At 40.3% G+C, this 22,119-nt stretch overlaps 1 protein-coding gene across 2 annotated transcripts in view; it reads left to right on the top strand.

Moving 5' to 3' along the window:
• The window catches only part of PLA2G4A (phospholipase A2 group IVA), an 85,449-nt gene extending 64,113 nt beyond the window's left edge, over positions 1–21,336 (top strand). For both annotated transcript variants that reach the window (XM_054211870.1, XM_054211871.1), the window contains 8 exons: positions 3,237–3,374; positions 3,702–3,794; positions 6,474–6,545; positions 8,542–8,784; positions 14,172–14,356; positions 16,792–16,987; positions 17,195–17,352; positions 18,788–21,336. In XM_054211870.1, coding sequence (XP_054067845.1) covers positions 3,237–3,374; positions 3,702–3,794; positions 6,474–6,545; positions 8,542–8,784; positions 14,172–14,356; positions 16,792–16,987; positions 17,195–17,352; positions 18,788–18,919 — 1,217 coding nt within the window. In that variant the 3' untranslated portion in view covers positions 18,920–21,336. The remainder of the gene's footprint in view (positions 1–3,236; positions 3,375–3,701; positions 3,795–6,473; positions 6,546–8,541; positions 8,785–14,171; positions 14,357–16,791; positions 16,988–17,194; positions 17,353–18,787) is intronic.
• Positions 21,337–22,119: the final 783 nt, after the last annotated feature.

The following is a 22,119-nucleotide window of genomic DNA, read 5'->3' as shown; positions in this document are numbered from 1 at the left end:
GTTCTTCTGGGTTTTAAAAGCTGATTGGGAAATGGACGCGTTTGTGTTCAGCAGCTTCTGGGAAACAGACAGTAGAGTCTGATAACAAGAAATTACTCACTAATAAGTGATCACATAATTAGGTAGGTGGATACTTACCCGATTGGTGCAGTATTTGCACCCAGATTACAGGAGAATGGGACGAATTCCTCAGGGCATACCATGGAGCCGAGCCTTTTCTTGGCTTTTCGGATGCGTCTTTTCCTGTCCTTAGAAATACAGACTATTTTAGTTCAAAAGCCTTTTATTTCTTTGTCATTCTTGGCTTTGGAGACTTATTCTTAGACCATTTTGTAACCATTGATTTTTTTTTTTTTTTTTTTAACCTGAAATTAAGTTTTAACACCGTAAAAGCCTCTTTAGGTTTCTGTAAAATACTAAGTGGCAGCCAAGTTTTGTTCTCTATGTGTTACAAAATAGTGATTTGGTGTCAATTGAAAAGAATATTTCTTATGCCTGAAGTAGCTAAGTACACTGCAGGAGTCAAGACAGAAAGAAAGCTAGTGTTTCATGAACAGCAGAAAGCTGCTTACCATAGTGTGTCGAACAGGGAAAGGGAAGCGTCATACAGGATTATTCCTCTTTCGAAGAACAGTGAAATTAGAATTGAGCAAACAAATTTACTACCTCTTGTTATTTCTTGCACAGTGTAAAGTACTGTTGGTAACCCAAAAGGGCTTTTGCTTTTATTTATTTCAGAGATTTTAATCCCATCTAGTAGCCTTAGTTCAGAGTGGGTCCAATTGTGCTAGATGCTGTGTAAAGAAAAGGATATCTATGTATTGATCAATCAATCTATCTGTCTGCCTATCTGGTTATATCTAAGACTTCCCCAGGGTTCATCAGGCAGATGTATCCACATATCCTAAAAAGATTAAACTTTGTTTGTAATGGAAAATGAGGGTGTATTGTAGGTTAAATTTTTCATGGGAGAATTGTCTACTTTCCTCCTTAGGGAACGGAAACCTTTTTCTTTGCAAATAAAAGTGTTTTGTTTTTTGATGAGCTTTTGTTGTCTGAGAAATTTCATTTGGATTACTTATTTACCGTTTTAAAAACAATGTCTTTAGTTAATAATGGCCTTCTCTAAGCAAGACCCGAAGCACCTGAAGGCCGATCTAGTCTCTCTAGCTTTACCCGTTGGTCTGAAAAAGGTATTGCCTCTGCCAGTGGATCTTGGGTTTTTTTTTTTGAGGCTACCATCTATATCATTACATAGGATGCTAGATCTTGATCGTTTCTATTGTAAGCTTTTTTTTTTTAATCTTTTTGGAGCTGAACAGCTATTTTTGATGTGAAGTATACAGTAAGTTTTGAACAGAAATATTTATGCTTTCTTATTTATTGGATTATAGATGTAGGTGAGATCTTTCGTGTTGTTTCAAGTTGAAATGCAGTAATTATCTAAGATAAAATTCCTTCCGGGAGCGATGGTGCAAGATTTCATGCAGCTGCTCCTAGGTTTCGTGCCCCAGGCTCTGCATGTTTTCCTACCGCTGGCATTTCTCACCCAGGTGGCACCAGCCGTACCCAAAAGTGCAGTAATCATTTTAACCAAGCATAATTACAGGATACGTCCGAAATGCAGTGAATGCAACTGAGAGGTTTGACTTTAGTACGTTTTGGATCAAGCCAAAGCCAAGGAACTAACCCAGTTTACTGGGATATAAACACGAAGTATTTCTCTTGGTATAGAGTTCTTGTCTTTTGAGTCCTACTCATTTAAATGACCACTGTCTCAAGGAGCTTCTGGAATGGCAGAAGCTAATGCTGAAGCCCTTTAATTTTAAGGTAGAAATCTTCTTTCCCTAAGCAGGATATGCAATTTGAGAAATGTTCTTCTTCAGTGCAAATACAAAAATGGATGTGGAATATCACAGATTAAATTAATTGTAATTCTAAATTTAGTTTTGCTGTCAACACGGTTCTGAAATACATATCTGCCCATTCCTGTTTATGTATGTAAAGGGAAATAGCATTAAATTCCTCGATTGGATCTTCAAAGGAATTTCCTTCTGCTCCAATAAATGTAAAGGTTGTGGGTGGTTTATTTGGAAAATAGGCTGTTGTATTTGACTTAGCACAGATAAACATTGCCCCATGAAACAGAACTGTCAGCGGTCGTGATGAAATCTTTCCTTTTCAGGATGAGTCGTTCGTCTTACACTTAACTTTTCACCAGAAACACTCAATATCTTCAGGAGCATATGGCAATCCTGTGGGGCGTGGGGAATTTTCAAGGCTGTTCCTTTTGCCTTTCTATTTCCGAATTATTTCTGATTTCTTCACAGCATCAGTCAAATCAATCACTACTAAAAATTTGGAAGGTAAAATAGACGAATGGATGAAATACTAAAAATATAGGGTATTTTTTGTTGTTTGTTGTTCCCTTTTTGAAATGAATTCTCTGGTGTAAGCAACTCCACTGGTATCAAAGAAAATACTTCAAAATCAGCTAAAATCCATTTTCAAAAAAGGCATACAGCATAGAATGTAAATCCCTTTTGAAATTTTCTGTTAAGATCAGAAAATGCATTTGAACATTTTATTCCATATTTTTATTGAGCTCTCTATTCAATCAAATGGCATCTACTTTTAAAAATATGTTTTGCATCATTTAGTATTAATACGTTTCTCAGCTGCCTCTCAGCTTTGCCTTTTCATGTTGGATTTCACTGGAAACCGTAGGTTTTTGTGGAGTCCAGGTGCGTCTCCTAGAATCTTTCACAACTTGCGTGATAGTAAAGATTTTTTCTGCCACCTTTGTCACTGCCCTGCGGGTTTTTGGTAGGATCACAGGGAAAGAAAAGAAACTTGGAGCCTTGACCCACGTTGCATTTCATGCGACAGGGAACCGTAGTGAAGCGTGAGCTGAAAACCAGCTGGCATCTTGTTTTTCTCAGCCCTGATCGCTACCTTTGTACTTCTGTTTTTACAACCTGATATTTTTTCCCCAAAGTTTGCTGTGATAAGAGAGAATGAGAATAGCTTCTCTGCTGCAGCATTAGACCGTCCTTCATTTGAAATCAAAGTTTTGACTTCTACACAACCAGAGAGATTCCTGTCAGTTAGTTAACTTTCCATTTAACTCAAATTTATTTACTTGCACAGAATTTTCATTCGTTTCTGTATATTCATCCTGTTTCTATTCAGGTCGAGGTCGCTAATTAAGCGCAATTTTGTTTCTTATTTTGCAGACTGGGTGGAATTCAGTCCGTATGAGATTGGCATGGCCAAGTATGGCACTTTTATGTCTCCTGATTTGTTTGGAAGCAAATTTTTTATGGGGACAGTGGTGAAGAAGTATAATGAAAATCCCTTGCATTTCTTGATGGGTGAGTATGTGATGGAAAGAGACTCTAAAGTAAAACTAATTTCAGTAGTTCATGGACAAGAGCTTTTAAATGCAAACAAAGAAAGTGTGAGACAAGAAGTAAGAGTTCTCAATTTGTTGGGAAACAGCCATTTGAAAGATTTCAGAGATGTGGATTGGCATTTCCTGATTTTTTTGTTTCTGATACATACATCTGAGCTTATTATTTAGCATATTCCAAAATCAGAGGTGTGCTCAGAAAGCAAGCAACTGCTTAAATAGTGCAATATATGGCGTGGTTTTTTTTCTTCTACCGGCCTCCATTCATTATTTACTTTTTCCCTTTCAGGTGTCTGGGGCAGCGCATTTTCTATATTATTTAACAGAGTGCTTGGCGTCTCCAATTCTCAAAATAAAGGTCCCACCATGGAAGAGGAATTAGGTAATAGTAAATAATTCTTCTACTACGAAAATAATTACTAGGCTGATCAGTGCACTCCTGGTGTGTGGGAGGGCGGCACTCTGCTGGTGGGCATTTTAAGAATGTGGAATTCAAGTAACTTTAATTGCTGACGTTGCTAGATGCTGATGGGGTCGGGGAAAGAGGGTTAGGAATTTTCTTTCCTTTTTATTTCTGATCAGTATCAGAGGTACTGAAAGTCACGTGCATATATCCACCTATTTTCATGAAGTTAAAAGAATCCAGCTCCCTCTTTTATGTTGTTTCGCTAGTTTTTGGAGATCAGAAGCCGACAAATACTTAATAGCTACTTGTGTAGTCTCTTGACACTGGACTGTATTATTTAAGGGGTTAATAAGGTAAAAGCAAATTTTATCATCTCTGGGTTGTTAGATTGTTGCATTCTAACCACAGCTCCCCTGTCAGGATCTCACCCTTTGCTTACTAATTTAATGATTTCACTTTCACTCCTAATGGAGAAATGGTAGCTTAGTTTGGATAGACTTGGATAGACTTATTGTATTTTATTTGAGAATGCAGCTTTTTGCGCTTTTTTTACTATTCGGAGGACAGCATTACAGGGAAATATATAACCAATAAATGAATTGTACTAGACAGCCACATTTTTCTGAAGAACGTGGAGAGAAAATGCAGATTGAGTTGACTTAAAAAAAAAAAACCAAAACAATAAAACCCCAAGCCCCTTAGCTGTCTCTGTCTCCTAAGAGCTGGTATTCAGCCTCTCTGATAATGTACTTATTTATGGAGGAAAAGGAGACCTGTGCCTCCAGCTTCATAATTCTGATACACCTCAGGAGAATCTTTGTCAATAAATTTGACAGTGGCAAAGCCTGTGTTACCACTTTTTAAGATGTTGAGAGACAGAATGTTTTCTCGCATCCGTGGCTTATTTCACGTATAGTTTAAAAAATGTGCTTTGAAGTCCGATAAGATGGGAAGATACTAGTGTGACTTGAACCCCAATCTATTAAGCAGAGCTGAGGATGTCCCAGTGAAACCTTGGTGCCCCCAGAGGGAATGTCAAAATGCCAGTGGACATCACAAGAGCCAGAGCATGTATAAATCACAGCTAGAAGCAGTAAATAATAAATTTTGCATGGGGGTTGCTTTAAAGAAATGATTTGATGTCCAAAAATTGCATTTCTTGTTTTTCTTAGCTTCCTTTTTTGCTCATTAATTTTTATTTTGACCTACCTGCTGTGTAATCTCTCAAGAATTTGTACATGTTTGTCTTTGGTGTGTGTTTGTCCATTGATGGTATTTGAGTGGTGATTGAGGACCCACTGAGTATTAAAAAGTATTTAAGGAAAAATTCGTGATGACTAAGTTCTTAAGTGTCTGTGGGGATTTTTACAGTGTTGTAAGTCAGTCTAAGTGGGCATAATGCACAAAAAAGCACAAAGTGGAAATTGCCATTGTTTTGATAACTGCATTTGGTAGAAATTACAGCGTTTGTTGGAAATTACAACCCGAAGCAGGGGTACGTCACCAGAGACCAACGTCTGCATCTTCTGTGAGAAAAAGCAGATGTTATTTTATTTTCATTTTTTTAATGGAAAAAAATAATCAGTTGTTAATATGTTCAAGTTCATTAGGGAACAACCGTCTTTCAGTTTATTTTAACTGGCTTCAAATTTCAATTAGAGATGATTCCTAGCATACGTTATTTTAGGAAATAAAGGGTTTTAGTTTTCAAAAGTCTTCTCGTGGATACAGCTGCACCACTGGACTTCAGCCTCTGTCTCTAGTCTCTGTAGGTGATAAGCTTATGAGGCTGTTCATAAAACATTGCAAATCTATTGTATCTCAAGAAAAGCTTCCCTCCGTAATTAGTGAAAATAATGTTGTCAGCCTATAATCCACTTGCACGTGAATTCGTCTCCGCTATAGACCTTACCTGAGGAGCGGAATGTGTTGCTTTTTCAGTACTTGTTTTGTCTCCGAAATAATGCCCTGAGATAGTAATGAACAGTGAACCACAACTTTGGGGTTGTTCTGGAAACAAAGCTGTTAACCCTAACAAAATGCAGATTTTTGCCAGAGAACTTCGCTCGTTTCTGTTTTTATTTCTCTCACTGAATGTTATGAGATGAAAACCATTGTCTTTTCTACCTGCGTAACTGCACTGGCCTTTATTTTTCACACACACTCCAGTGAAATTTCATAACTATCTTGGCTTTGGTTTTTCCCCCCCTATTTTTAAGGGTACCCATTCATATAGGTATGAATGAGGTTAAGTGTGCCTCTCTTTAAAAATTAGCTGGTAATTAACAGAAATTGAGATTGTCTTCCTAGTTCATTAGGAGTTATTGAGAGGACAGAAGCTATACGTCTGCATTTTAATCAAGGTGAAGGAAATCTGTCAGATCCGTGGTACGGAGGTGAGTGGTAGGTACCACTTTAGGATTACATTTTGTTTCCCCAGCCCTTTGGCTAATTTGCTTAGTGCAGGAGCTTTTCAAAAAGTGCAGGCTAAAGCCAATATATTCCCATCAGATTCGCAACATATCGATGTCCACAGCAGATCACATCTCTTCAGCTGTATCTCCTATTACAAAAACTCAAATTGTTTTGAAATTCTTAGCTGTTCTGGTAATTAAACCCTAGCAGTTTAAAGTCATTTTATATTTCTTTCAACAGAAAATATTAGGCTAAAGCACCTTGTAAGCAATGACAGTTCAGACAGTGAAGATGAATCACAGCAACCAAAAGGTAAGGAAATCCTCACATTTTACTTCACAGTTTACGTTTTTCACCAGCTTTTGCATAGCATGGTCAAGTTCGTGGATGGTGGTAATTAGCCATAGCTGGTTTTCCTTAGTCTGAACAATAGTCTCGTATCTGAGTGCTCTGTTGTTATTTACACCAATGATAAACCTTAATTGCCTGTAAGGATCTTAAAGGAGCCTGGGGCTCAGCAAAAGAAAAGTTCAGCAAGAGACCTCAGGAGGGCCTTTGGCTTGACTTCATGCCTCCTGCTCAAGCTGATATCAAGTGAGTCTCTCACAGATCTTCAGTCTTGGCACCAGCCCAGCAGGGCTTCACAGAGGCTGCAGTTTGACCTGCCTCCAGATACTGGACTTGCTGAGCCTCATCTCCAGAAGTCTCTTCCCAACAAGCTCCTGAGCTCAGAGGCATGTTATGATTGTTACCGGCCCAGCAAACTAACACCATCCATTGTTTTTAAGGGTTCCTTGATGAAGTATTAGTTTGTGTTTCCAGTACTCATGGATGTCTTCTAGCACCTTTACCAATGACATCTGATACAGGAGATTCCTAGTGCTGGGCACAGTGTTTTAAACAATGCCCAAATCCACTTTCCCAGAAGGGGCACAGCTACGAGGGGGACACTGTGGGGAAGAACAGATCCTGTTGAAGATTATCCCTAGGTGCCTAAACCACCTGGGGATTTCTGTGATTTTAGTCTCTGTCTCACCCCAATAATGCTTTCTGTATTTGATGATACTCTTGGGGACAGCAGTGACTTTCACCTGAAGAAATCGATTATGTTTTTAACAACTAAAGCAAAGGTGGGAACACGGCTTTTTGTAACATTAGGATCTACAGGAAGAAGAGAAAATCGTGTGCGATGAGACAGTGAATTATGTCATGAGCTCAGTTAAATGATGACTTCTTCAGTTCCCCTTATGTGTAAAATAATAGGGAGAGGGTGATACTGCATTTTGTGTTTATTTGTGGATTTCCTGTTAAAGCACTTTAGCTGGCACAAAACACTACATTTCTCTCATAGTTTGTAGACGTAGTGGTCTGTGGGTCAACCTACAGATCTGTGATTTGTAAACACTTTGTAATCCCTCTGCTTCTATAGAATGTTATTGCACAGATGTTGGACCTCTAAACTGTGGTGTTTGATGCTTGTTTTTCTCTCTACTATCAAAATCAGCTCCTTTAAAGCCTGGATTAGAGGGGCACATTTCAGTGCTGCACTTAAAGTATCAAGCCTGAGCCTGAAGTATGTCCTTATACAAAACACCTCAAAAAGTCAAAGTTTTGACAATACAAGTGCAAGGTTATGCCAGTGCAAGTCATTTTTTCTGTGACGTCTAGCTGTAGACATCTAAGTCTGGATGTTTCATTTTACTTTTAAGTTAATTAAAACCAGATATTGATTATAGTCTACAGTTTACTGAAAGGATATTTTTAGATATTTTAGAGTTCCCACCCCCTAGCATTCTCTTTTATGCAGACTGACTTTGCCTTCTTAAGGAATCTGGGTTTCTAGAAGTCAGCAAAGGATGGAGAAGGGTACGCGTCCAGGTGAATTCAAGTCTACATAAAGTATGGATCTTGGTGACTCAGGTCTGACACCTGAGGCCAGGAGAGTTTGCGTTTTGGGTGCTAGCGCAGATAAAGCCATACTGTTGTTTCCCTTGCCATCCAAGCTAATTAAGTCTGTATCAGGTCATCTAACACGTTCTCAGTCTATTTTCCTAATGGACGCATCCACGCTACTACACTGCAGATGAGAAGTTTCACTGGCCTGTGCAGTTAAGAGGACGGTTTCTCTCCATTCCTCTGAAATTATTGCAGCAAAGCTCCTTCATTCAGTCCACGGCTCCTTGAAAGAAGGCGGTGACCAGTTCCTTTTATTTTAATAGGGCTTTTATTTCAGTAGACCCAGAAATCTTGGGTTTATACTTCATACGTTAACTGTCTCACCACTGATGATTTTCATTTTCCTCTACAGGCACTGAAAATGCTGAGGCACATCAAGAATATCAGAACAGCAGCCAAGAAAGCTGGGTGCAGAGAATGCTGATGGCCTTGGTTGGTGATAGCGCCCTTTTCAACACAAGGGAAGGGCGTGCTGGGAAGGTCCACAACTTCATGCTGGGATTGAACCTCAACAGCTGTTACCCGCTCTCTCCTCTGGCAGACCTTCTCACTCAGGAGTCTGTGGAGGAAGATGAACTAGATGCAGCTGTTGCAGGTTAGTTCGCAGAAAGCCTCTGTTGCTGCCTGTTCATTAGTAAAAACCAGAAACAGCGAGTTCTCAGGGTGGTAACATCAAACTCTGAGGCTTACAACAGCACACACCTGCAGGCAGGAGAATGTCATGAGCATTGGTCAGCAGCAGAGGTTATGAGGTCACTGGGTGTCACAGAGGGCACCACACAGTGACTTCTGTCTGCCTTCCTGTGTCCCCTCCAGAGTGTGCAGAACTGTTGGTACCTTTTGGAGGCAAAGTGTCTCTTTGTTTGGAAGGAATTGCTGGCAGAGGTGACCAGGCTGCTTTTGTGTATGGTGCCCTTCATTAAGGCCACTTTCATAGAATTGCCTGGGTTGGAAGGGACCTTTTGGATCATCGAGTCCAGCCATCAACCCAACACTGACAAAAACCACCACTAAACCATGTCCCTCAGCACTATGTCTGCCCGGCTTTTAAATACCTCCAGGGAAGGTGCTCAACCACTTCCCTGGGCAGCCTGTTCCAATGCTTAATAACCCTTTCAGTGTAAAAATTTTTCCTAATATCCAATCTAAACCTCCCCTGGTGCAACTTGAGGCATCTCTTACTCTCTTGGACTTCTCCCAAGGGTTATCTTGTGTTGTTCCCTTTCTCTTATTGCTGCTGAGCCTTTTGATGGAAATAAAAGGGCTTCCCTGTTCCAAAAAACTTGTAGCTCTTCTGCTGTCTTTGTCTTCCTCTGAAAACCCTGTGGAGGCAGCACGCTTTACTTGCAGGTTCTCGCTTTCCTGACACAGTGTTCTTCCCAGCGCGACCCATCTAGCCGGTGCATTCACATTTGAGGTGTGACTGATGCATAGATGCATCCACACGTCACGTTGGCAGAAGCAGGAAGCAGGAATGCGGACGGAAGATTAGAATTTCAGAAAAATGCTAATTTGCAAAAGAAGTTCAGTGTTTTGCCCCACTCCGTGAAGGATATCAGAGTATTAGGAATCACATTCAATTAGTATTTTGAAGATTTGCTATAGACAAGTGTTCATTACAACCTTCTTAATGAGAGCCAATGAATTTCTTAGTATTCTTCCGGCACTGGTGCTTTTCTTTAATTCCTCAATAGGCAACAGAGCACTGAGTTAGGGATGTGAGCTTCCCTCTGGAAAAGTTACGTTGCGGTGAAGATGCACACTTGGTGGAGCCTCCACGTACAGCTTCTGTGATACAGACTGTAATGCTTTTGGATTATTATGGATTATTACTGATATCCATCAAGCCGAGGAACTGGAAATCTCTGAAAGTGGTGTTTCTTCCATGTTCTTGTGTAGTGGCCCAGCTCTGCCAACCATCCCTCGTCATAATAGCGGTCACTTCAGCCCGTAGGTCCTGTTCCGAGGCCAGAGATTGTCCTGGCTGGGCATTATGCAATAGTAAATACCAGATGTCGTTTAAAAGCTTAAGTAGCAGACATGCTCTAATGTGTATTTCTTGTTGTAACAAATCCCTTTCAGTGGTTGTATAGTAATTTCCATCTGTACTCCACTTTCTAAATATTTTTATCATCTCAGAGGTGTTTACAACTGGGTAATCTTAATATTTATAGTAGCTGGAAAAGCGGCAGGAAAGCGAGTAGTAAATGTATGGTTGGAAAAAATGAGAGTTGATGGGAATTTTGCATAATTAAGATGTGGATAATCTTCAGAATCAACTATCAACTTCCTGGATTTTAATTTCAATTGAACTAAAACGCTAGTTTGACAGAATGAGCCTCCGCCTCTGAGACAATTACTTTTGAGTGCCTGAAATTTTTGTCTAAAACATCTAGTAAAAGTTTGACGTAACTGTGATTTTTTTTTTTTTTTTTAAGGGTTAGCTGAAGCCCACACTCATAAACCTGAATTGACAACTCAAATCTAACAGCTGTGAGGTAGTCGCAATATTATGGTCAAGAATAGTGAAAAACACCTTGAAATTTCTGTAGTTAATATAAAATTTAATCATTCAGTATGATTAAATTAAACACAGATTTTAGTGCTGTGAATTTTGCTAGTATGTGTAAGAGCCTAGAAGCCCCAAGGAGCTGACAGAAAGGAAACTTTGGTGTAAATTTTGAATATTGTATATTGCCAAGGCACTGGGTGTATTTAAGCTTTGCATATTTATTCCTACCACTAGCAGTTTACCAGTCAGCTTGAGTACAGAGAGAGCTCTGAACCGCTTTAGGACTTACTTCCTCTTTATTAACAGACGCTCCAAAGGAGAAATGAGTGAATTGAAAAGGATATAAATAATACTCTGCATCTCCAGTTGTCTCAGACCTTCTGTAGACCCTCTGAGTTGCCCCAAGAGGATGAGCTGTGGCAGACCTAAGCTGATGTTACAGTCACTACTGAGGGCTGAATTTTCGGTCTGCAGTGCACACGGCGGAGATCCCAGCTTCTGAGCTGAGAGTAAAATGCTTCGCTTTGCTATGGATTCTATTTATGTGGAGCAGTTTCTTGATTGATCTCAAATACGCTTTAAAACTTTACAGCCCTTGAATGATTCCATTGCGAACTCAGAGTCGTTCTGTTGCTGTGCCTTGATATTACAACACACCGAAATCACTTCAGAAAGTGCCAAGTGAATAACAATAGGGAAAAAATAACTCATAATCTCGGCTTCCTTATTTAAGTATTTATGGAAACTCTGTTATAGTGGACGCACGTCAGTGGCAAATGGCCTTTTCATCTACCATACTTCATTGAAGCTGCCAACTGTGACAAAGTTTGGTCTCTAGAACATGCTCTCTTTTTTATTTCCAGCCAATTCTTACTATCCGTTTGTGTATCCACCTACTGCAAATCAGATACGTATGCTGTGCTGGTTTCACATGGAGCTGTACTCATAGCCATCTTGGGCTTCTCCCACTTTGCTGTTTGATGGACTGAAAGCATCTCGTAATATGGATCTAGATTTCATCAAAGCTACCCACATGGACTGAAAATTGATGTCCCAAGGCTCTCGGAGCATAAATACTCCATTCAGCCTTCATGCTATTTAATGAATGATGATGGATTGACTCACCAGGGCCGCTAGAGTATATAGAACGATTGTCCTGGATTTGTGTGTTGTGACATAGAAAAAGAACAAAGGTTTCTCACCCAGTGCAGGCTATAGGTGAGGCTGTGCTTCTTCTAGCATCAGGGATGCTTATGGTACATCCACCATCTCCCAGGAGCAATTGTGGGCTCCCCTGGGGTGTCCTGACCCACAGTTGTCTCCCTGCTGCCTTGTCTCGCTGGGGCCCTGTGTGCTGTTCCTGGCCTCTGCCTCCACACCCTGCCTAAACCAAATCAAATGGCAGTCCGAGCCTGCTCTTAAAGTCATGTCATTAAAGTAACGCTGCATTATTTTCATTGCTTTTTGAATTCTGACCCCATAGCATGGACATAAGTTACACTTTGCAATTTGTCTTCGCAGGTCAAAGATTAGAAATGTACTTCTAAAATGAATCATAATAAAAAGAAATACCTTTAAGGTGAATTTCTCCTGTAATCCCAGAAGACCACGACTAATGAAACCAATCTATGTGGTCATTATAAATTTATTGATGGCATTATGATGTTTTATTATTTAAAAGACCATAAAATTGTTATGATAAATTACATGATAGAGTCATAGGTTCTTCAGCCTTTTTCGTTGGAGGTTTGTCTATGTAGTAACGCTCCCATCAAAAACATTATTATGGGTGGTAGAAGTCTTGTTTCAAGGATCCCTGTGACTTTCAAATGAAAATTTTGTAAAATAAGATAATACAAAGCTTGAACAAAAAACATTTCTGCGATTTTGAGAAATTCTATTGAGAACAAGGGTTAAATTATGTTTGAAATGTTTTCTTTAAAAAGGAAGGGGAAGACAAGGCTGGTTTACGTGTGCTAGAAGGATCTGCGGTAATTGTATTTTTTTACCAGTGTTTTTCTAGTTACGATGAATTTGATAAACACTAATATATTTTCATTGATTTGTGATAATTCATTGTTATGAAATATATCTGGTTCTAATATAACTCTATAAACACACATAGCCCTTTAGCAATAGGCAATGATTTGAAAACGTTTCCTCCCTAGAAAACAAGGTGAATATTAGGAAACTGGTGCCTCATTACTTAGCAAAGTGCCTCTAATAAATAACAGAAATAAAAAGTCAGAATATCTGTTCTGAGATTTTTCTTGCTCCTCATAACAATAATTTTTTTTCTCGTGGATCCTGAAATGATAGGAACTAGAGTTTGAATTATTTTGATGGATTATCCTCATATTAAAATATCTTTTTTCAGATTACTTCCATTGCCAATATGTAAGTCTAGGAAATTTAATTATACAGGAAATAATTATATTACTCTATTTAGCATTCCTTAGATTACACTGCCGTCTACAGATAGGAGCATTAATTTTTAGTCAAAAGGCAAAAACATGCATTTTTAAGATCTAGAGCAAGAAAAGACTGTCAGGAGAACAGTTTGAGTACTGCAGGGATCATTTAGCAGCATCCCGAGACTTGGACAGATGCAAAAACACTTAAGAAAAATTGCTTGTTTCTTCCTGAACTGCACCCAGGGAATATTGGAGTTAAAGGGAAGACATCATCTCGTTCAGCTCTCAGTTTGGGCATTAGATATAGGGGACTATTTCATACTGTACCGTGACGGTAGTAGCGGCAAGTGGCTCACATGTAATTCTGCTTAAATTTCAGAATGGATATGGGTTACCATTTCTTTTTGTTCCCAGTGTAGTAGTGAGTAGGAGGTGATGAGACTTGGTGTAGGTTGAAAAGGAAGTGATTTGTCTTGGTAGTCCTAACTCTAATGACCAGAAACAGACCAGCATCACACAAGAGGGGAGCCACATTAAGGCTTTTTAGGCAAATTTGAGTTATTTGGAGAAGAGGAGCTGGGAAGCACAGGGGATTTGGGAGGGAATCTGGGGGCAGGTGTTTGGGCAAGGATTGTAGAACACTGAGGGGATGGACATTAGGACTCTGGCTCTTAACGTCCCATAAACACTTCCCTTTCTGTATGGGTTGTTCGGGCTGAAGGGGTGAAGCTGGGAAGGGTGGGGTCAAAGCTGGGCATTTGTCCCCTCCCGTTTTGCCTCAAGCCACCTCTGCTTCTGCCCTGGGACAGGGTGTTGGTGTACTTCACCTACTGAGGTCCCTGCCAGGTCTGGTTTCTTTCCCTGCATTCTCCAGTTGTTAAGACAAGAGTTAAGGTCACACAGGAGTTCATGTTATGCTTAGCTGGGATACTGTAAATTTTGAATTCTGGGGAATCTTCAGTACTTGGGGAAACCCTTGAAAGCCCATCACAATTTCAGTTCTTAACTGGTGTGTTCGGGTTCTGTTTTTGTTTTGTTTTCATTTGTTCTGCGCAGATCCTGATGAGTTTGAGAGGATATATGAGCCACTAGACGTGAAGAGCAAAAAGATTCACATAGTGGACAGTGGGCTTACGTTTAACCTGCCATACCCGCTTATCTTAAGACCTCAAAGAGGTGTTGATCTCATCATCTCTTTTGATTTTTCAGCGAGGCCAAGTGATTCCAGTCCTCCTTTCAAAGTAAGTAAGATCAGACGTTCCTTTCTTTGTGTTAGTAAGTTTGACTCAGTTGTATTCCTCCAGTGGGGTTGGTTGCGCATTTCATGGTTCCAGAAGGCCTTAGTGCTATTGTATTGACAACGTCGGAGAAATTTGTTTCCACATCAAGGCAGAACATTGCACTCTGCCTCAGTTCCTGTTTGCATGACTCACATGAGACAACTGGCACAAAGAAGGCTAATTAATATAATCCATTTGTAGTAGTAGCTCTGTTGTTTTTATGGAAGTCTTGCCTTCGCACTGAATTGCAGAACCTTTATTTTATGTCAGTATTAAAGAATTTAGCCATTTCCTATGGTGCTGGCGCTCTAGCTCTGTACGGCTATTCTCTGCGACACTATGATGTAAATGAATGGTTTTCTGTCATCATCATGCAAAAAAATGTGTCTCAGTCACTCTGGTATTGCGAAATATGTAACATTTTGGAAGTGGCGCTAACTGTTCCTTTACATCTCACCAGGATAATCCCAGTACTGCTTTGAGAAGGATTCCTAAATCCATTCAGGCCAGAGCAAAACAACACCAAAAAAATCCAGATAAAATGCCATGGCTGTTTTCTGTAGCAGGTGTGGAAAGCAGAGCTTTCAGTCTGTACCGCCCACGCATCCAGACAGCTCCAAAAGGCTTAATGTTGGATCGTTTTGGTAGCTGACACAGAAAAAGCAGCAGTTATGAGACTACTGTGAGGTACTCAAAAAAAGAAGCGATAAATATTTGAAACCCAAGTGGATTTTTAAAAATTATTTTGAAGGATCTCAAGAGAACCTGCCTGTTTGAGAAACAACTGGCATTCTTTGGTGCTTTACAGACAAATTTCAATTAAAGCAAACAAAGTATGTTTTTTCTTTCCTCTTGCTATCAAGGGACAAAATCCCCCAAACAACACTAGAAAATAACAGCAGTAGCAAAATGGACTTTAAATCAGTGTTGTCAAATGCAAAGAAAAGCGAGCTTCAGGAGAATAAAAAGGAGTAACTTCTGTAATCTCTAGTTCTGTTGGGGACTACTCAGAAGAATCGAGCACTGAGATGACTCTTACTCGTGCTGAAATCCTTCATTTTTCCTTAATAGACTGAATCCCACGGTCTGTTTCTTCCTTTAATTTTCAATTTGTTTAAGAATTTGTCTCCTTTTTTGTCGTGAAGGAGGATTTTCCCCATCAGCTAAATTTACTGACACAGCACTGTCATCTCCTCTGAAACATCCCCTTCTTCCTCCCTGTGGTGATGTTCTGCACATGGAGTCTGTGCGAAAGACTGTCTCGCCTCTCTGTTGGCCTTTGCATTGAGCTTTCTGTCTCCATCAGCTGCAATTTTTGGGCCCATTTTGGGGAACATAAAATGGAGAGATTGACTGGAAGTCAGGTCGCGTCCTGAAGGTTTTTCTGTAAACTCTTGATTTCAAAAAGGCAAGAAAAACTGTTGGGATAATTAAACGGTGCCTTAGGTTTTCATGGAGCCACCATTGAAGGGAAAGGTTCCTTATTTCTGAAGCACAAATACGTGTGTAATAAGAAGAGTGACGTGCCTCCAGCTAATACCCAGGTGTAGTGCCCAGCAGCGGCTGCGTGCTTGTGGGCTGAAGGACAGGAACCAGTTTTGTATACTGGCGGTGCAATCCCATGGGTTCTGCGTGCACCACAAAGAGCAAATGTGGGTTCAAGAGCTGGCCTGTACGCATGGTAGCACTCTAATATACTTTTACTACTCCAACAGCCAGGGAAATCAGCCAGCTGAAGTCAGTGACTCTGCTCTTGTTTTATCCTTTTACACCCACTATCTTTTAATCTCTTGCGTATCCAAAACAGTTGCCCTGAGAAGGGTCCTATTTCATTCAAAACCAAGATTAAAGATGTTGACCTTCCCTCTCCTCCCTCTCACACACCCTCATTACACGCTTTTGAGTCATTATTTACAAATTATTTTGTTTACTGAGTTGTCACAAGGAAAAAAAGCCTGTTTTCCAGACTGATGACTTTACTTAGCATGCTTTCAAACGCTGTTCGGTGCTGTGATGTGACTCGGAACATAACAACGCATGGATCGGTGTTTATTAACTCTCCTTGGTTTCCATAGCACCAATACTCCGTTTGCAAGTAGAATTACGAATTTTTTTTTCTAGCTGTCAGCTCTGTAAATTCACCCAGAGATTTGTGTGACAGACCAGCTCTTTCCTTCCTGTGAATCATCGCAGGTGGTGAAGGTCGACAGGCAGAATTAGGCACTCGGTTGGCCATACTGGCTTGTCTGGGCAAAGACTGGCTTGACCAGTGCCCCTGTAAAGAACACCAGTTGATAAAACTGCTTCTAGTAACCAATTTGGCCTGTGTCTCTCTACATAAAACCTCACTTTGCAGTGGATGCTGATATGCAGCTGCGTCTTTGTGATCTTTTCAGGAGATTTTACTTGCTGAAAAATGGGCCAAAATGAACAAGCTGCCTTTCCCAAAAATAGACCCGAACGTGTTTGATCGAGAGGGCATGAAGGAGTGCTATGTTTTCAAACCAAAGGATACCTCTTCGGAGAAAGACTGTCCAACTATAATCCATTTTGTTTTGGCGAACATCAACTTCCGCAAGTACAAAGCTCCAGGTGAGCACACATTTGCTGATGCTAAATCTCGCTGTTCCTTTGAAGCTTTATAATGACGTGGTGATTATACACTGGAAATGTTTTGTCTCTGAAATAACTCTTTTAAAGTCTATCTGTAGTAGTTTGGTATTTCAAAAGAGCCATTAAGAAATAAGATGGCGAGTCCTCAGACCTAGCGTTCACATTGGATTTTTGCTCTGTATGCAGGCGTTCCAAGAGAAACACAGGAAGAGAAGGATTTTGCAGACTTTGACATTTTTGATGATCCAAATACCCCATTCTCTACCTTCAACTTCCAGTATCCCAATGAGGCTTTCAAAAGGCTTCACGATCTCATGGAGTTCAATACCCTCAATAACATAGACGTATGTATGCCAGTGTGGAGGGGATTAAAGGGTCTCGATTCTTAAATGGGAAAGTAGGTGATGCCAATAAAGCTGTAAATCTGCCATACAGAAGGGACAGAGGTTTCCTTCAGTGTTTGCCTGATTGTTATGACACACAAAGTGCTTCCTGCATTTAGCTGTGCCCCTTACTGTTCTCAGAGTTGAGGCTGGATCAAAGCCCGTTATAGCTAGTAGAAAAAAACCTGCTTGATTTTAACGAGGGCTGGAGTCTACCTGAGGTAGGTTCTTCACGAGCTCATGTAGAAGTGTGCGCAAGCTGTGGCATCTTGCATCCTTTCAGCACGGGAAGGAAAGAAGAGTCCAGTCACTGTAGGGTAACACAGCGGCTGGAGTGACCTGAAGAGAATTGGATGAGATACACAGTGAGAATTAAAAGAGAATTCGGTCTTTTCACTTGAGTTCTATTTCTGAAGTACTGAAAGATCAGTGTTATAGGAAGTATGACCATATCTGATCCTCTGTCAGTAATAAACCACTAAGCAAATACGCTTCTGAAAAGGCCAGAGGTTCTTTCTGGTGGGGAAAAAGTCTAAACAGAATTTCTGGGGCTTAGAAGATGGATGTGATATTGTGGCCATCTTCCAAATGGAGCAAGTATTGGAGTGTAGGCTGTGTGTTTTTCATAATGCTTGAGCTGGTGCTTCTTGGGATCCATTGCAGTTCATATCCTTTTCTAATTTGGTTCCTGGGTTGTTTTTGCCATTTTACCATCAAAAGCAAAGATGACTGTGTTGGATGGAAACATTACGTTCAGGATTTTATGCTCAGTTCTTTATGTATGAGGATTTTCTAACTGGAAGAAAAGGAAATTGGAAGTTTCTGTAAAGATCTCTGGAAGTTTCTTTATCAACTTGCTCAGTAATAATTCTTTTTAATGATGCTAGGTATAATGTGACACCATGATCCCAGCATCTGTAGAGTAACTTGCCATATTCACAAGTGTAAATGATCATCCCAGATAAAGAAATGACAGTTTTTCTCTATATAGTAAAGAAATCTTGTTGCTTCAGGACAAAGGAAGCAAAAATAAAGGTTTAATCTTTCTCAAGATAATAATAATTTCCTGTAACCTTAAGTATGGATTTTCTCAATGTTTTGATTTACCCTTCAGAACTTCACTGGGACTTGGTTTAAATGGTGTACGTTCCCATGTGACTACTTTGGTGTTGGTAGTATCCCGTCATATCTTTATTAACTACATTAAAATCAGTGTTTTATTCAATTGAGAAATAGTATTGATAATAATACTCGGCAACCACTTTGCTCACTGATGGAGCAACATTAAAAGTAGGAACAAGAGTTATTAACATCTGAAGGGTTTTTTTCTACCAGTTAATAATTCATTAAAATGTTAGTTATCTCCCCAAATGACACATTGTTCACTGTTTTCCAGGTGATCAAGCAAGCTATGATGGAGAGCATCGAGTACAGAAAAGAGAATCCATCTCGCTGCTCTGTGTCCCTCAGCAGTGTTGAAGCGAGGAGATTCTTTAATAAGAACAATCTGAACAACAACCATACGTGAAGGCGGTCTTGTAGGTCCCACTCCTTCAAGAAACTGGTTCTCTTTGTATAACTGGAGTCAAAAAGACATTATCAGAGCATCACTGCTCCTGAACAGGACTGTGCAAAACTCCTGAAAACATTTTCTTGTGAATTTTCAAGTTTCAATACAATTTTGTACTACTATTTTTTTTTAAACCAAAAACGTTGGAAACATTTCGGTATGCTGATATCCTTATTTTAAAAACTATGGAATTAGTTTATTTTAACTATGGTCAGTGGGTTCAGTGTGTGGGTTTTTTTTCCCCCTTATAAAATTGTAAACACTGGTTTCTTGTACGGGGGCGATTGTCTGAGTTTTTAACTGACAGAAACTGGGCATATCTCGAAACGTAAGATGGAATTAGAAGCACGATAGAACGGAACTTTAGTAACGGAGACAATGTAATACCTGGGCTTGGGCCCCAATTACACTCTGCTTTGTGTCTGTGTGAAGATTTCCTCAGACTTTGGTTTGAAAAGTCCATAACTGCTGACTCCTGCTGGGCACCAGCAGCTCCCAGTTTATTAACTCACTTGGCTGCTTACTAGCTCTGCTGAGGTTGGTCTCTCACACCGGCAGGGGTTTTGCTCACTAATGACTGCTGATACATTGGCCTTACCAAAGCTCCCTCATCGGGCTGTGTTTCACATTTTGCTTTTCTGGCACAAGTGGAGTCTCTCAAACAGCAAACAGATATGAAAGAAAGGGGGTTTATATGTCTTTGATGTTCTGAGTAGGATCCTCAGCTGGTTATTAATGCTAGAAGAGCTTTTATAACTGATGTCAAGAAGGATTTGCTCTTGAATCTCTTAATCTCAAATATTTTCACAAAAATTGAAGTCTGCTTTACTACTGTTTAAGAATGTGCTTACCCACTTGGCAAAAAAATCTTAACCTTTTACATTTTCTTTTTCTCTTTTCGTCCCCAAAATGACATTGCTTGAATTCTTGAGCTAGTAGCACCTGTGTGTTAAATTATTATTAGTTCATGTATTTCTGACCAAAACATCTATAGAGAAATTAAAAGGGATTTTGCGTTTGATCATGATTAAAGGCATCGTGTTTCGGCAAAGGGACAGACGCAATGTTTACTGGGGATGGGTGAAACGTTCCTGGTTAAGAACATAAAGTAGTTAATGGGCTGTTCTTAAAAATATATTTTTAGTACATTGAATAATGAAAGACTGTGCATAGACGTAGATCATTTTGGTACCATCTCAACACGTGTCGAGATAACTGCAAATGCACAGAAAAAATGCAGTCGCACCTCCCAAAACTGCCGACCTCCTTGGACATAATGCAATGGGCGAGTGTGTGATGTGGGAAAGAGCCGAAGGAGATGAGGGGGTCACTGGTGGCCTCCCACTGCGTGCCTCATCTAGGAGTGAAATGGTTTTGGGGCGCTTGGCTGGTGGGTTTCATTGTTTTAAAGTTCATGGGATTAGCTCTCAGCAAATGGACGTGGCAGCCCTGGCAGTCGGTCCTCAGCGGCTCTCCTCTGGAGTTTGACGAACATGGCAGGGGCTCGGTAGTTTAGTTGAGGGGGAGCTGCTGTCTCCGAGAGGTGACACAAAAGGACATAAACTGGTGTTTGCAGAGGTGGGAGCAGGAAAAGCTCATCCCAGCTGCCTCCCAGGTTGCCCAGGGAAGCAGCTGAGGCACCACCCCTGGAGGTATTTAAAAGGTGGGCAGGCGTGGTGCTGAGGGACGTGGGGTGGCGATGGTTTTGTCAGTGACAGATTGGACTGGATGATCTGAAAAGTCCCTTCCAACCTAAACCGTTCTGTGGGATGCCACCACCAGAGACCAGGGTCCCAGGGAATGCCACCAGCTCCTGCATACACTGTTCCCAGCACAACTAGCTCTTGTCTGAGAGTTTTCTGACAATTTTTGCAACAACCGCTCGTCGGTCAGGGTTTGTGGCTAATTCAGTGGCTGTTCCTTTTGTTGTGAATGATTGAGCTGCTTTTCATTGCTGAAATCTGTAAGGCCGTAGGAAGGGGAGTAATTATAATGCATTTCTTTTAGCAGTCACTGCATCACCCCTCCTTAAATCCACATGCAATGTTATGCGATTAATAATATTTTCTGTATTGATTAATAGGTTTTATTTCTGTTTGAGTTAGCGCACGTTTAAAATCAAGCGAGAAAATAAAAGTAACTTATCTTAGTGCTGCATAATTTAAACATAATCAATAAACTTTGGGATACAGGAAGAAACTGGTACAGTTATTGTAATATTTTTCTTTTAAATGTTTTTTTCCTTTTGTTAATATTTTTAATTTTTATTTTATAATATGTACCTACTCTTATGAAGTGTTTTATCATGCTTTATATGGTTTATATTATCACAGTGTTATCGGACAATAAAAAATAAAACTTAACTATATTTGGCACTTGCTGTTTTCCGACAGTTTCTTTGGACTGGTGATGTGACACTTTCCTGTTCATTGCGGAGGCAGCTTAGGGGCCTGTGGAACCATCTGGGGCAGCTCACAAGCAGGAAATCCAAGGTTTTGCTTTTTAGTCTTTTTATTTTAGGTGTTAGAACTACACCTTTTTCTGAGAAGGTCCATGTGTGTGGGGACATCACGTGCAGCCATTACTTTTTTTTTTTTTTTTATTCCTTATTATTTGGTCTCGGCACTCTGCTGGATACTTTGTGCTGTTCTGTTTGGAGCTACTGCCGCGGGTGTTGGGTCTCTGCTGCCTTTGGTCCCGGGTTTCTTAAGAAGCAGGTCAAGGAGGGAAGTTCCTCTGAACCTGTTCCCATTAATTTGCTGCTGGCCTGTTGCTTCTCTTCAATAGAAACCCATCTGTCGTTTGCAGATACTTCAAAACGCCAAGGGCAGCATTCCAATGATAGAAAATGTCTATTTTTCTGCCGCTACTGTATGGGGAATAAGGGTAAGAGTCAGCTATGGGCAATAGGTCAAAGAGTTAAAATAGTCGAGGTGTGAAAAGCTTGTGGTCTGCAATGTCTCTGGAGGAAGCAACGAGCGTCTCAATACGCACCAGACTGAGCTGACACTGCTGGGACCTGCCCATGCTGTGGGTACAGGTTTTCTCTCTGCCAGGGCAGGGGTCCCTCTTCCTCTGCTAAAATCAAATTTGCCATAAAAAAAAAAAACCCTACTTCTAACTTTTCCAAACATTTGAAGCATCTTGGGCTCCCCAGA

Source organism: Rissa tridactyla, chromosome 8, assembly GCF_028500815.1.
Source record: "Rissa tridactyla isolate bRisTri1 chromosome 8, bRisTri1.patW.cur.20221130, whole genome shotgun sequence".
In the NCBI taxonomy this organism is placed as follows: domain Eukaryota; kingdom Metazoa; phylum Chordata; class Aves; order Charadriiformes; family Laridae; genus Rissa; species Rissa tridactyla.
The sequence above is the reverse complement of the archived record's forward strand: the minus strand, read 5'-3'. Positions and strand labels throughout refer to the sequence as shown.